This window comes from Dermacentor albipictus, chromosome 1 (genome assembly GCF_038994185.2).
Source record: "Dermacentor albipictus isolate Rhodes 1998 colony chromosome 1, USDA_Dalb.pri_finalv2, whole genome shotgun sequence".
NCBI lineage: Eukaryota > Metazoa > Arthropoda > Arachnida > Ixodida > Ixodidae > Dermacentor > Dermacentor albipictus.
In genome coordinates, this window is record NC_091821.1 from 244,340,941 (window position 1) to 244,357,330 (window position 16,390).

Consider the following 16,390-nt stretch of genomic DNA (forward strand, 5'->3'; position numbering starts at 1 on the left):
TGGACACGACGACCACCCAGACAGCGCTGTCAGTGCCATCTCAGTGCCATCTGGGTGGTCGAGGGCTCGAGAGTTGCGAGCCACTCTCGAGCCCTCCAAAAAATGCTCCAAAAAAGCCAAAACTCGCGTCACGGCGCCTGGAAAGGGCCCGTGAGCTAATCCTAGTCTTTTAAACACACAGCACACAACACATTTATCACAGTGGAGACATACTACAGTGGAATGCCAGAGGACTCCTTCGTAACCTCGACGACATTACAGAATTACTACACAAACACAATCCAAAGTTGCTGTGTGTTCAAGAGACACATCTGAAACCTAGAACAAAAATCTTCTTTGTAATTACTTCATCTTCCGGAAGGACCGCGACGAGGCTAACGCCTCTGGCAGTGTAGCAATAGTAGCCGACAAGTCGCCCTTCTAACGCCCCTTGAGGCAGTGCCAGTTTAGGCCATTCTTTTCAATAATTTAATCACTGTCTGTTCCATTTATATACCCCCAAGCCATAATCTTGAAAAAACACTTTTATAACCTCATTAGCCAGCTTCCCGAGCCTTACATACTTGTGGGAGATTTTAATGCTCACAACATGATGTGGGAAGACTCGCAATGCGATGCGAGAGGTCGATTCATAGAGGACTTTTTAGTAAACACTGGTGCATGCCTGTTCAATAAAAATGAACTTATAATAACATGTTTCACAATTATCATTCTTCCATAGACCTCTCTGTTGGCTCAGCAGCTCTTATTCCTTACTTAGAGTGGAGCGTTATTAAAAATCCTTACGGAAGTGACTATTTTCCAGTTTATTTATTTATTTCTTTATTCAGAATACCCTTAAAGGCCTTCTCGCAGGAGGGTATTACATAGGGAGGGGGGGGGGGTTCAGTAATGCATACAGACGTAATAAGTTAGTAATAAGTTGAAAAAAAAAATACGGGAACTGATAAACAACAATCACAAAAAATAATAATACAAGACCAAGAAGATTGTTGTAGTAGTAATACTAATCAGAAATGTACAAAAAGAGAATACAAATCACAAACATGAAAAATGGAGGGTAATCTGGGTCATAGAAAGCACTCGGACCATTAATGTATAACAAATCAGAAAACAATACAACATGTTAACTTAAAAGGAAAAGGCAAAACACCACAATAAAAATAGGAATAATAAAAAATTTGCATGTTAAATAGAGGACAAGAACATCTTTTAACATCATTCATAGTGGAAAAAAAATGGGGGCGGGGGACGACATGACACAAGAAAGGTTTATGCACTTTCATTAATGATTAGAAGTTTCTGGAATTCATTTATGTCTGTGACGGTTATGGTGCGCGGTATGAACGATCTGGCATAAGTTAATGTGCGACATGTGAAGCGTTCGGTTTTAAAGGAGTGATCACGGCGGCGAAAGATGGCAGAGGGTGGCTTAAAGAAGTCCTCGTGATGTGATACATGATGGTAGAGCTTATGAAGAAGTGATAAGAAAGCAATTTTACGGCGACATAACACCTGCAGTTCAGCCCGATTTTTCAATGAAGTGACGCTGGTGTGACGTGAATAATCCGAAAAAATAAAACGCACAGCACGGTTCTGCAGAGCTTCGATGTTTTGAATAGTGTAGTCTTGATCGAGATCCCAAATGGCTGAGGCATACTCTATTTTAGGACAGATTAGAGTGATATAAGCCAGTTTACGTAAGTGCAATGGGGTGTGTTTCAGGTTAGTTTAAGAAACACAAGTGAGCGGTTGGCTGAAGCAAGGGTGACGTTAATATGGTAATGCCAGGACAGGTCAGACTGAAAGTTAACTCCAAGGTATTTGTACGTGGTCATAAGTTCCACTGAAGTATTACTTAGCAAGTAAGACGTTAGAATGTGAGAAGCTTTTTTAGTGAAAGGCATCAACTTAGTTTTTGAAGGATTTAGTGTCATTAGCCACGTTGTGCACCACGAAGTTAAGGAGTCAAGGTCAGATTGCGGATTGGCGGTCAGCTTCAGAAGAGATGTTGCGGTAAATAGCACAATCGTCAGCAAATAGCCTAACTCTAGATTTGACGGAGGAGGGTAAGTCATTTATATAAATTAGGAAAAGCAATGGACCGAGCACACTTCCTTGAGGAACACCGGATGAGACTGGGACGAAAGGAGAGTCAAAGTTATTGACCGACGTGAACTGTTGTCTATTAGGAGGAAGGCTTGCACCCATGCCCGAACAAGTGGGTGAATATTGAGTTGTCTAAGTTTTAGTAAGAGAAGAGCTGGTGGTGAGGAACTCGATTGAACGCTTTTGAGAAGTCAAGGAATATGGCGTCAATTTAGATGCCGGCGTCCAATGATGAGTGTAAATCCTGAGTAAATCCTGCAAGTTGTGTTTCGCATGAGAAGCCCTTGCGAAAACCGTGCTGGTATTTGAGGATGATATTGTGTTCCTCTAAATATGTAATTACTTGTGAGTGTATAATGTGTTCCAATAGTTTATAGATGGTACTAGTTAAAGATATAGGTCTGTAGGTAAGTGGGGACGAGTGATCCACTGATATAAATATGGACACTACTTTTGCTATTAGCCAGTCCTGGGGAATGGTGCCTGACGATATTGATAGAGAGGAGATAGCTGCCAAGCAATGATAGAGTTCTTTTAAGTTCTTTTCTTTTTTAAGTTCTCTTGTCTTTTCTAAAAGTTTTCTTTTCTAAGTTCAAAGTTCTTTTCTAAGTTCAGAGTTCTTTTCTAAGTTCTTTTAAACTTAATTGAACAACATTAATGCCCACCACGTACGCCTCGGTGGAATCTAGCTTCTGCTGACTAGGACCATTTTAAGAAATCGACCTACCTATCCAGACATTTTATCACTGATTTTAGTATTGGCGACGCAGCAGCATATTTTACCGCTTTTATTATCGAGACAGCGAATAACCACAATCTAACGGTAGCTCCTCCAAAAGACGAGTTCCCTGGTGTTTCTTGACATGGAAAAGGCATACGATACAACTTGGCGGTACAGAATCCTGCGCGACCTGTTGGCGCTGGGCATTTGCGGCAATGTTAAACATTATTGAAAGCTACCTGCACAACCGTACATTTCGGGTGAAAATAGGTGATGCACTGTTGCGTACATTCATACAGGAAACTAGAGTATTCCAGGGTGGCGTACTCAGCTGCACGCTCTTTGTCGTTAAGATGAACACGCTTCGTGCATCATTACTACTAGCAATTTTTTATTCTGCCTACGTAGACGATATACATATAGGTTTCAAATCCTGCAATCTCACAGTGTGTGAGAAACAGGTACAGCAGGACTTAAACAAGGTGTCCAAGGGGGCAGACGAAATTGGATTTGAAATCAACCTCCACAAAAGGTTTTGTGTTCTCTTTACAAGTAAGAAAGGCCTGCTTCTAGATCCTTTTGTAAACCTTTGCGGACAACAAATACCTGTCACCAAAGAGCACAAATTTCTAGGTATTGTACTCGACTATAAGCTTACTTTCATTCTGCACATAAAATATCTTAAAGCAAAATGTCTAAAACAATGAACTTACAATCCTATCTCACACAACATGGGAAAGTGACAGGAAGTGTTTATTGAATCTTTACAGGAGCCTAGTTCGATCATGACTGGACTATGGTGCCGTAGTTTATCACTCTGCCGCCCCGAGCACGCGAAAGGTGTTAAACCCTGTCCACCCTCTGGGTATCCGCCTGGTCACTGGTGCATTTAGAACTAGCCCTGTCGAAAGTTTATACGTAGAGTCAGAAGAGTGGTCGCTCCATTTTCAGAGAACATACACCAGCTTTACCTATTTTCTGAAAGTGCGCTCTAATAAGGAACATCCTTGTTTCACAACCGTTAACGACTTGACGTGTGAAACATTTTTTCGTAACAGACCCTCCATGACACACAACCTTTCTCACTCCGTATGAGAGAACTTAGCGAAGAAATGTATGTCCCAATGCTCGAACATCGCCTAATGCATGCAGCTAAGCTATCACCGCCCTGGGAGTGGCAGGTGATCGAATGTGATGTATCCTTTTAGAGGTCATAAAGCGCACTCTTGAGTTTGAAATTCCTATGCATTTCCGTGAGCTACAATCGAAGTACTCCTGCTGCGAATTCTACACAGACGCGTCAAAATCACATGCTGGCGTATCTTGCGCTGCTGTTGGTCTCCCTTTTCCGGATTTGCTGTGTTGAACCCCCCTAACAAGTATCTTCACTGCAGAAGCCTATGCAGTACTGTCTGCGGTAAAACAGATAAAGAAATTAAAACTTGACAGAGAAATCATATTCACAGATTCGTTAAGCCTTGTAAAAGCACTAATTTCTCTACAAATGTACAGAAATCCTATTGCCACACTTTGCTGTTGCTCTGTACCGCACACATTACTCATTCGTCGATGGATTTCGGCTGCATTGCACCCCTTAGCATGCAGAAATCGAATGACAGTACGTAATTCAAGTTTAGCGGGAGATTCCATTGTTCAAGGCATGTTTACAAGCTCACTTTGCGCTCAGAATTAACAACTGCGACCTCACGCGATCGACGGGCATGCTAGAAACACTGCGCAACACATAAGCGCACAGCATCATAGAATTTTCACTGTGGTTTTCTTTTCGCGACCGATCGGACCTTGAAAAAAATAAAAATAAACCTCGTATATACATCGATAGCCGTAGCATAATTGGTAGTGCAACGCTCACTTAATGTGGCGATTATAGGTTCGAATCCTACCGGCGGCATCTTATATTTTTACTCTACATTCATTTCCTTTCGGGCCTTTCTAGATTTTAATTTCAACAATAGCAGTTGATTTAATCTATACTTTCCTTGGCTTTGCAGATAAATGCCATGAACCCAATTTTCATGAAGTGGAGCTCATGTTATCTAGACGCTAATTTTTTTTTCGTCATTTTTTCATCCACATTAATTTCTACTAATTTATCGTGTCTTTATTTCATTTATTAAGCACAAGTAATTTCCCCTATGTTGTCTTGGTGTCAGTGTTTGTTGGCTTCTTATGATATGACTAATAAAAATCGGGCCGCTCGGTTAACCCCCTTTCTTCTCGTTTATTACATAATGAGGGTCTCGTATCCGGCAACATTGATGCCTTCAGGTAGCATATGTGGGTTTATTGACCAGTTGCCTTCACCCAAGAAGATCACGTTCTTGTGACACCTGCGGCAAAAAGGACGTTCCACATCTGCCGCCAAGGCTTGTGAGTGGTGACGCTGGCTGACACTCCCAGGGTTCTACTAGGACACATAAATACCCAAGAAAGTGGATGGGAAAACGGCACCGTTGTAGCTCAATTGGTAGAGCATCGCACGCGAAATGCGAAGGTTGTGGGTTCGGTTCTCACCTGCGGCAAGTTGTTTTTTCATCCACTTTGACTTCCACTAATTTATCATTTCATTGTTTAATTTATTAAGCACAAGTAATTTCCCCGATGTTGTCTTGGTGTCAGGGTTTGTTGGCTTCTTATGATATGAATAATAAAAATCGGGCCCCTCGGTTAACCCCCTTCCTTCTCGTTGAAATTTTGTTGAGTAATGCAATGTCTCTATTGATTTTTTTTTTCTACCCTTGCTGTAATCCTGTTTCTGTACCTCAATAATAAGCACCGATTGTTAGTGCAAACTTATATCAAACAAATCCGCATGGTGCGATATCTGCACATGCTGTTCTGATCTTTCTACCGATGAAAACATGTGACATCGCCAAATAAGTGCAGTCAAAGGCGCCTCAAGAAGTAATTGTGAATTTATTGATGGAAACGCGTACACTAGTCAACAAAGTCAATAAACGCTGGGTTAATAAAAACGTGTGTTAGCGCTGTACCACCGATGCAATGTTGCTGCATACGCCGAAGAACTGCTGTTCTCAGCGTGGTTTTTGCAATTGTAAATTCCCCAAGGGAGTTGCTTGGAAACGTGCAAAGCTAAAGTCTGATGAAGTTTTCAGTACTCATTTTTAATGTTACCAGAGAGACACCACAATATATATTTCAAAGCAAAGCGGCGCCAGTCGAAGTAGAGGAGCGCTAACGGCAAGGCCGGGTTTACTCCTCTGCGGAGTAAGCATAATAAGAAAGAATTCAGTTGAGTACGAAATTCACATGCAAGAGGGACTATGTTGTGAAACAAATAAATCACTTGGCGTGTTAAGTCTGTGCACACAGCATCGAGGTGTGATGACTTCCCAAATGTGAGGCGGACTTTTCAGCGAAAATGGCTGGCACGTTTTTGTTGGTACAGTGAAAGCTCGTTAATTCGAACTTCAATAATTCGAATTTATGGATAATTCGAACTGTACGATTTGGTCCGGCCAAGCTCCACAGAAGTCTATGTATAAAGAAGTCCGTTAATTCGAACACGAGAAGGTTCCCTCACGGATAATTCGAACTACGCTCACCTGGCACACGGCCAGACAAACGCGCCTACTGCCTACACACAAGGCTGTATTGCCTCCAACGGAGAGAACGGCGAGAGAAGGCAAAATCGGAAAAAAATCTAACCGACGCGGGGTCAGCCAGAAGGCAGCGGCGGCTGCCGCCTCTCCGTTCTACTTAACCTCCGAGACTTCTTGCCCGCTGCGAATCTCGGAGGCTTCGCAAATCTTGTACAGCTGCTAATGCTGTGCGGAGATGGCACGGCAAGTGCCAAAACACAGCGAATCAAGTACGTCGCAGCTGCGCTTGCAATCAAGAACCAACGAATCAGGGCCTTCGCCACCTTCACATGTTCAGCGTCTTTGTCTCGGCAGTCTTCATCGGTTGTGCACCTCTGTTTTCAGCTTAGGTGGCATCGGCCGTCGCGATTCATTGTGATGGTGTTAAGCCTCGGCTAACGTTCGTTTCATTGGACAACGGTGGTGTGGCACAGTCGGACCCAGAGCTTCGACTCGAAGATGGCGTGTGCCCACGGCACACGCCATCACATTTTGACTCGCCAAATTTCTGACATGCCCTACTGCTTCCAAATCGCAATGTACTGTTGCTCTCCTTCACTTTCGTTAGTTCGAACTTTCGTTAATTCGAACTGAAGCGGCTTCCCCTTGCGGTTCGAATTAACGAGCTTTTACTTATTTGAACCCCCTACCACGCAACAATTTTTCTTCGACATTCCTTGAAGCTTTCGCCACCGCACACATTCGAAGGGTGTTGCTTATTTTGCTCTGAAAACATGAATAAGACAGGGAAGCACGATCAACGATGCAGCAAACTATGGCGCACAGCTGGCTCCTTCCCCAAGTGTTCTGCACAAAGTCACCACCAGTGGCACGTCCATCGGCGTGCACTACGTGAATAGTCGAGAACACTAGCACTTTAAGCACACTGCCGTAATACCATAGATAGTTTTCGTTCCATTATCAACAGTTTCGTGGCAAAATATTGTAATACTGTCAATAGTGCTATCGATAGTCTACTTTTCTGCACTATTGAATAGTTTAAAGAAACTATCGGTAGTCAATTTACTAATAATTTTGCATCACTAGTATGTGAATGCTTGACAGCTGCTCTCCTGTGACTAGTATCCCAAAGTGTGCACCACCTTTATTATTAAACAGAAAATAAATACAGAGAGCCACCCAAGCCTTGCCAACCCCTCCCAGAAGGGTATTGCCAGGTATTGCTTCCATCCCTCGTGAGGTCGGTGCAACCCATGAAAACAGGAAAAGCGTGCACAGGCATTCGTCCCTCTGGGCGGGAGCTGTGCTGTGTCTTGGCTTGTCCTCTGACCATTCGCTCTCGTACTAGGGCGAGAACTGTTTCTTGGCATAGCTCTGACTTCTCTCACTCGCTAGTGCCGCCATGGTTGACGCTTGTGACAGTTACCACTGTTCTCGTCGATATGGAGGTTTCATGGTGGCCCCTGCACTATGTAGTTGTAGTCTGCTCTTGCCATGTGACTTTCAAGTCTTCATTGCTTTCTTCAGTTCGCAATAAGTCAAACATTGGTAGACAGTTCATCTGTTGGTAGATACCTGTTGCTTTAGCCATATGTGACATTTTCAAGTTTCCCTTCCATCATTAGCCTTCACCAAAATTTGACCTAGTCTCTCTTATCCTGGCAGCACTTCAGAGCTCAAGGTTGAGTTAATCATGCATGAGCTGCTGAGAGGCGCTGTTTGGCTGATTGCTGGGATATCATTCTCTTGTTACATTCAGACGGTGAGCAAATCGAGAACAAGGTGAAAGCAGGAGCCATTGTTTTGACAAATGGACTTGTCTTCTTCAAGGCGACACATGCTTTCCTTGCCACAGTATATATAGGTGGGGTTCTAAAGGGGAGAGGGCGTAAGGCGGGTAGGTGCAACAAGGAGCACATGTGTGTTAGCAGCGAAGGTGTCGAATTGAGAATAAAGAAGTGCCGTGCACAAGGCCAGGGATACGGCTGTCAGTCACGTGTCAACGCCTGTGTGTCAGCTGGCATGTCAACGGCATGCACAGCAGCCCTTTATTACCTGTTTCGCTGATGGTTATGGGCTATTGTGTCTCTGAAAGAGATAATAGAAGGAGCGACAAAAACCGGGGCTCGTAAAAAAAAAAGAAAGAAAAAGGAAAATAGTGAAGAGGTATAAAAAATAAAGAAGAAAAAATGGAAAGAAAAGAACTCTAAAAACCCTGTAGCTTGCCTATAGCTTAAATTTAGGTGCTATAGCTAAATTTATGCTTAAATATAGCTGACTATAGCTTGAAATTTAGCATAGCACTTATTCATATGTCTCCTTGAAGAAGAGAAGTACACTTGTCGAAACGTTGGCTCCGGCTTTCACCTTGTTCTCGTTTTGCTCATCGTCTTGAATTTCCATCTCCCACCTTCCTCGTGTTTTCACTTGTTATGTTAAGTATCAAAGAGTGTACACATGACACTGAAATGAATGTGATTCACTCATTTCTTGTTATTTTTCTTTTCAGTTACCGAGCAGGGCTCTGCTATTAAGACATTGAAGAATGAGCAAGCCGAAGAGGTGAGAACACAGTGTATTATTTTTTTGTAGATACCAAGTATTCCAAATGTACATGTGACACATGGGTGTTAGTGTATAAAAATGTTTTGTTTGTCCAGTGCTAACTGAAGAATGATCAGCAAATAATGGCATCACTACAGTACAGCCATCAAGTTCCATATCATGCTAGAATAGTTTAAATAATTTTTGCTCATTTTAAAGCTAAAGTAGGGAGCAGCACCTGTAGCATCATTTTTTTTTTTTTTTGCAACCTTGGGGGTATTTTCTATTACCACGTTTCGGATGCTTTCACTTATGCCTCACAGTGCGAATGGTGCAATGCCTCATTGAAGCTGTCGGTTTTCTGCTCACTGGCTTAATGAACTAGCATGTACTGAAAGTAATTGATTCAGAATACAGCCTTCATTATCAGTATAAACATCCTTTCATGGATTTCTTTGAATTGCTTTACCCATGGCAATAATGACAATCCATTTGCGAAAGCATCTAGGTTCTCTGCACAGCTATGAACCTTAAAGGGCCCCTCACACGGTCTGGCCATTTTGACAAGTGCAGAGCATACCTTGCGCGATAACAATTGTGTCTGCAAAGTATTACATCTCTACGTGCTGCGGAAAGGCCTGAAACTTCAATCCGAACGCCGTTTCCCTCTTCACTCGCGGTGAATCCGCCCAGAGAGGGACGGTGGCGTAGTTGGGCTCCTGCACCTATGTAATCGTTTCTGCAGTGTGAAATCGCTCGTGATGACTCGTGACTTCGAGAATTATTCAAGACATCGGTTATCGGTGCGATCTGTTGCTTGAATAGGTGAATTGAAGTTTAGAGAAATAGTAAAACACACGAATGGAATGTCTGCGTGTTTTTTGTTTTACTTTGCACCGAAGCAAGAGAGGTGTTCTGCTTCGTCTGCTTGTTCCCTTAGTCGTGCGGTCATGTGCGCAGGTACCGAAACTGTGCCATTTTCTACTGTGTTCCAGCGCATGATCACGCTCTGCGATTCACTTGTTCTGCCTCGGTATTCGTGTAGCACTGAATTATACTGTTAGTCATGTTTTCTTGTGCGCAGCGTGCAAAATCGTGCGTTGTGCGAACGAGACAACAGCTCACGCGCGACGCCATCGGCGGTAATGCGTAGCACCTGGAAAAAAAACAAGCAAGGAGCAAAGAAAAATGAAGGCGGGGCCTGTGATGTATGCGTCAGGCGATCCTTGAGGTCAGGTATGGGAGAATGCAAGGAAGGAATTTTGCTCGCGTAGGCTAGACGGGGTGAGTAGAGAGAGCGTCTTGGCAGTGGAGTCCGCCTGCTAAAATCATGGGTTCGCGGCACTGAAATATTTTTATCTCGGCTATTAATGAGCCGATCTGAAAAATTTTTGCAGCAGAACGCTCCTTAGAGGACACGTAACAACTTCCAGCATATAACCGAAATTTGCTATGGGGCCTGGTGAGGGGCAGTGTTAATGGGAAGGGAGATTCTTCGTAGGTGGAGATCTGCGTTCCCACTTACGTGGCTGCACAGCCAGAGTACTAAGTTTACGTACGTGCCATGGCATACCTGCCAACTTTCCTGATATGTTCGAGATTCCTGAATTCTGATCAATCCTCATGATTTTACGGGTGCAGCCATAAATCTGCCTAAAAACTGCCCCAACTCTAAACGTACATCATTATTTCCATTTTGCGCTAGGTAGCTAGCTGATGTCAGATTTAAATTCAAGCCATTTGTGTGCAGGCCTATAACTCGGTTTGCTTCAGATTGAGACATGCATTGAGGAGTGCGCATAATGCACTGCGTTGCAAATAGGCGATTTTCTAAGGTCCGCCTGGCCACTATGCAGCTGTGTCATGTGGAGAAGCATATTAGAAGTACAGTCGAACCCACTTATAATGATACCGGTTTGAACAATAGATCAGTTATAACAATGAAAAGCTGCTGCACCATGAAATATTGCATGTTCTATACGGGGAAATTACCCACTTAATACAATGTCCCCATGTTGCATTATCAGTTATAACGAAGTCTGGCTGCTGGGTGTCTGTGTCGAAAGGTAATGGAATGCGAAATCCTTGAAAAGAAAAAAGAAAGTGAAATACGAGCCGCTGCATGATCGCCCACCATGCCAGCCCCGCGTGCCTCTCTCCCGTCACCCTTCCACCCCTCCGAACACGAATGGGCTGTGCCCCCATTGCCTCAAAGGGTTGACCTCAAACGGTGTGATGTTTGATGCTACGATGACTTGTGGCGACGAAAAATGACGCTCCGCGAAATCTCAACTTGAGCACGTGAGCCGTAGCCTCACTGATAGGCCGTACTGTTTCTCATTGCACTTTTTGAGCTTGATAGTAGCCATCCCACACTTGCTGCACGTTGTGGACGCGAAAAGTGTCTGCAAAGCTTCCAATGTCCACAATGACGTACTCCGTGCCGCAATCGTCGTCGTCTCTCACCGCGCCGACGCCTAAAAGCTCGAACTTCGAACACTTTTTTGTCAAGGAATACTTCATCTTGTCTGCACGTTCTTTGCACTCCGCACACTCAGTCTCACTGCAAAACGACGTGTCGATGTGATGCGCACGCGAGCTTGTTGCAGCTGCGCCCACCGACGATGCCGAAGTTGACGGTCTCAAGGAGCTTGAAGCAGCCACGTCGACCCATAGTGCCGTGGCTTGCGGCAACACCGAAGTTCTCGCGGAGCTTGGAACAGCGGCGTTGATCCGTGGTACGATAGCTTGCGGTAACACCAAACTTGAAGATCTGGATGAGTTCGGCGCAGCAGCCCCGGGAAACCGCGGTACTGCAGCTTGTAATGACACCGAAGCTGCCGTAGTTGTTTTCAACGATGCAGTTAACTTGTTCCAAGCACGTCTCCTTTTGCCGACCACTTTTCGCATGCTTGATTTCAAACCCGAGTCCCGCCCGATCAGAATAACTGCACAAAAGCATGCACGCACGGCGTGGCAGCCTGGCTAATAAACATAACAACGGAAGTGCGAGCTAAAAGGGAGTGAATTAACGATGAAAATATTTACATAAACAATGCGAAACGATGCTGTGAGGCGCGAAACACTGCAAAACAAAGAAGCCTCGGGCGTACGCAGACTGCACAGACGACGCGAAGGCACCATGCCGTCTGCACGCGGCAGCGCCGGCTCAAGAAAGAGAGGAGGTGCTCAGCAGGGCCAATTGGAAAGCTGCGCCTCGGTGAAACGCGCACTTCGCCAATCAGCGTCGCTCTTTCCGAATTTCACCCTTCGAAAACGTTGCTGATGACGTTGCTTACAGAACGACTTCGTGATGTTGAAAGGCTCCAAAATGAAGTACGGGAAACCAGCTTTCAAACGAGACCAAGATGGCGGCGATTGCCCTGCATTGTCCGGCGCTTTTGTGGCTTGAAATTAGTGCAAATTTTTGAGCTGGGCCTTCAATTCCGGTCCACCGACGCTTAAGAATTGCCATTTTTTTAATACTTCGAAAAGGAATTGAGCAGTAATACTTTGTGTGGTGATACTTTGGACACTGAAGACTTCAAAATCGCGATTTTTGAAAATTTGCTTTTTTTAAAATTTTTTGCGATTTCAAGATCTGCGTCACCCCTTAAGGAATGAGCCTCGGGTAATGTCCGACTGCACTAATTTATTTATTATTTCATTAAAGAGGCACTCAAAAAGTTATTTCACATGTGTAAATTACCCTTATACAATTCATTTTCTCTTAATTCTCGTTATTTTCTCTTAATTAACCCTTATACAATACTAAAAATGGCACTCTTATTGTGAAAAGAGGCTTTGTAAGCCAGAAAAGGTTAAAGAAAAAGAATAATGACTGGCAACACAATGTAGAAGTTCCCTTACGAACTCTGTCATGTCATGGATTTTGACACAGTCTGCTGTGGCCTAGTTAAATGCGTATTGGTAAAAAATTAGTTACTTTGTGTTCTGAAAAATTTAATGTGCTAATGTTTCAGGAAATTTTATTGAGCTAACATGGCCAATACGAAAATATATTTTAAAATCCGCTACATCATGCTGACGTAATGGCGCTGAGATCTTTTGGTACGAAATTCATAATATTGCCCATTAGGTGTCATTTTTTTGCCTGATAATCATTGTGAAATTAACAAAAATAAAGTTTTCAAAGAATACTTGATCAGCCTAAACTGATCACATGTTTCTCTTCAGTGGCCCCTGTAATATGGAGACCATATGATGTGAAAGTGTACATTTGACATTGCAGTGCAAGGGCTTATCACTGCACCAAATAAACTTTTTCTCTGCTCTAAGATTGGTGCCAAAAAGTCATATAGCTGTTCCACCACTGACAATTGTTAGCAACAAATTGGCATGATTATGCTGATGCCATAGCCTCCCTCCCCCCCCCCCTTTTTTTATATCTGAAAGGACATCTTCAACAATATTTAAAATTGACGGAATTAGCTTTAAAAAATCCTTTTATGTTTGCATGCAAATTTCTTGCATTTTGTCAAGCTGGAATTCGTGCATTGCTACGTAACCACATAAACAAATAGTAGGTGCCTCACTGCAGAAATATTACGCATATTTTTTTTTACTGTGCTGGATACCTTTCTTGAATGTGAACTGATCTTTCAATGACAGCACTCACTTTTATCACTTCTCGCACTGAAATACTCTCTGCAGCTTTAGGCTGCGTGTTATGAGCAGTTTAGTTTTGCATAGCCGTTTTGCATAGCCGTTTTGCTATCATAGTGGCTTTCATTTTTATCTTAGCACATTGGGACTGATGAACTGCAGTTTGGCTACTTCAGTTTTAGTAAGCGTTTTTTGAATGCAAAAATGAAATGTTTGTAAAGCATATCAGTGGTTGCGATGCAACTTGGCGATTCACGCTGATATAATACTTGTACTGTTTCATACTAAGCAAACAATTCGGTGTACACTAGAACAACTTCTTAGGCTACTCATAATTGAGAGCATAAAGACTTGTGTTGAATAATTCAAATTACTTCACCATGAAACGCACTGAGCAGTGCATCTTTATGAATTTTCTTGTATAATGTTCACAGCATTGCCTCTAAGTATGAAAAATTGTCTAGTTACCCAATATTGGGCCTGGGAACTGGTGTGCAAGAACTTTTGATTCTTTAAAAATGTGAAGGCTTGCAAAAGTCGTACTAGCTGTGGCTCCTGCGTGTCAACATACCGGTATCACTTTGAAACCTTCGCTCATTGCGTTAGTTTTATGGAGTGTAATTTATGTCTTCCTTCCCTGCTACATTCTAACTGTGCTCTTCCCGGTGCTGCAAAGCCAAGGACTCTTGGCTTCCTGAATTTTGCACTTTCTGGGCCTTTCATTTTTATTCCTGTGCTCACCTGAAAATTGTGTCTATGGCTCTTTAGTATTGTATTTTGATGCAGTTACTACAATGTACTTGAAAAATGTTTAGTGCTCACTTTTGCATGAACAATGCTGGCCAGCTTTCGGAGAGGTGTGTGACCTTAACATTTCTTTTCAGATGGCACCTGCAAAAAGGACACGGAAGAGGTTGTAAGGATACTTTTGCTTCCATTTTTAATGTTTTACTTTTTAACTTGCAATAAAGGCATATACTTCCATACAGGACTATATGTATTGGTGATTTCATGTCTTTATGCCCTCAAATGGACAGACATTCTGAACCAGGGTGTGCACAAGTTATTGAAACCCTTGAAATTGAAAAGTAATTTTCAAGGCTTCTTGAAAGACCTGGAAAACTCTTGAATTTCTTGAGTAGTACAGCTTCAGATAGATTACGTAACCTTTTCAATGGCGGATAAGTGATGAACTGGCAACCTTCACATTTTAGAAACAATGGTACTGTCCAACCCACTTGTAACAATACCGGTTCTTACAATATATTGGGTATAACAATGAGTAGTCATGGCACCATTAATTTGGAACAATAAACCGCTCACTTCTGTGCTACCGTGGCGCAGTATTGGTTGTAACACTTAAATATGGCAACAAAAGGGAAAAGCATACAAAATGCGTGGGAAAAACATGCAAACCGCTGCACATCCTGCACGGAATGCATTTGTCACACCCTCATGTATTTCTCTCTTGTCTCTCTTCCACCCCTTCACCATTGGCATGGTTGGCGCAGTCGACTCATGTTTCAGAGGGGTGGAAAACAGACGGGAGAGAGGTGTGCAAGGCTGGAAACAGAGTGAAAATGTGACATACAGTGTCTACGGCAGTGACATGCAGTTTTTGCGGCACAAGGGCACCCTGCAATCCGGTTTTCTTTTTGTTCCCAAGATTTTGCTTTGCTTTTTCTTTTGGCGCAGACGCGCAGTGGCCAGATGTATTGGTGTAGGCAATGATGCAGCGTGAGAGTTTTGAAGTAAGCAGTTAATTTTACTATAGAACACATACGAATGTAGACGGTGTGTGTTCCCCAACACTCGTTATGTACAGGGTTCTGTGTATTTCGCTTAGCATGTTCGAAATAAGATATTGCACTTACCGCTGCACTATTGCTTAAATTTTGCATAAGAATCGCATTTTGGAGTGTATGTTCAGTGTAACTTGCTACAGTTAATTGCCTGGCTTTAAGAAAAAACAACAAATTAGCCTTCGCTTGTGAGGATGCGAGCTGCTGCCATGATGACGCAAGCATAAATTTGTATTGCTGCCTGCCCGCAGTTGCAGAAAGCAATGTTTCAGGGACGTCTGTCGTGTGTTCCAGGAGCAGGTAACACGCGGTGGCCCTCTCCGAGTGGATGCTTTCTGTAGCTGCCGGCAGGCGGAGACACTTAAAAGACACTAAAGGCAAATATTAAGTCAAGTTAAAGTGCTAGATTAGTGTTCAAGGAGCTCTAAGGCATCAATATTATCACGAACAGCCTTAATACTCGAGAAATTGAGGTAAATGCAGGGCATGATTAGAGACTCCCCAGGGACATTAAAGTACTTGCCCGATGACGAAGCACGCAACTACTCATTGGAAAAAACATCCTTGTATTGTATTATAAGACGAAATAAAATGCCACTTGTCCAGTTCTATTTCATTTTTAGAAAAAAGAACTCTTTGAAATTACCCTTGACAATGACACGAATGGTCTAAAAGTTTCATTTTCGCTGGACTGTGCGCCGCCCTCGCTTTCGAGTTTCTGTAGTTCCGTTATTGCGTAGTGCTGCGCTGGCTTTGCTGGCTCGGGAAACTTGCACAAATTGTAAGCAGCAGAGAATTCAACTTCCATGTGATGTCGCAGGATGCTCGAACAGTCTACGCTAGAGTCTGCCACTTGACCAAAAAGCAAGTGTAGCGATGAATCCACCGCTCTGTCTAGGCTCGGTATTGCCATCTCTCGGGCGCCGTTTTGCTCACCAACGGCAGGCAACAAAGGGTGGTGATGGCGTATGCAATGTCACCACTCCCCTGGTTGGGTGGAGGGA

At 43.3% G+C, this 16,390-nt stretch overlaps 1 protein-coding gene across 2 annotated transcripts in view; it reads left to right on the forward strand.

Annotated features, from left to right (window-relative positions):
- LOC135907915 (streptococcal hemagglutinin-like) overlaps positions 1 to 14,575 on the forward strand; it is a 43,727-nt gene extending 29,152 nt beyond the window's left edge. For both annotated transcript variants that reach the window (XM_065439693.1, XM_065439694.1), the window contains 2 exons: positions 8,924 to 8,976; positions 14,469 to 14,575. In XM_065439693.1, the coding sequence (XP_065295765.1) occupies positions 8,924 to 8,976; positions 14,469 to 14,504 (89 nt within the window). In that variant the 3' untranslated portion in view covers positions 14,505 to 14,575. The remainder of the gene's footprint in view (positions 1 to 8,923; positions 8,977 to 14,468) is intronic.
- The last annotated feature ends 1,815 nt before the right edge of the window (positions 14,576 to 16,390 follow it).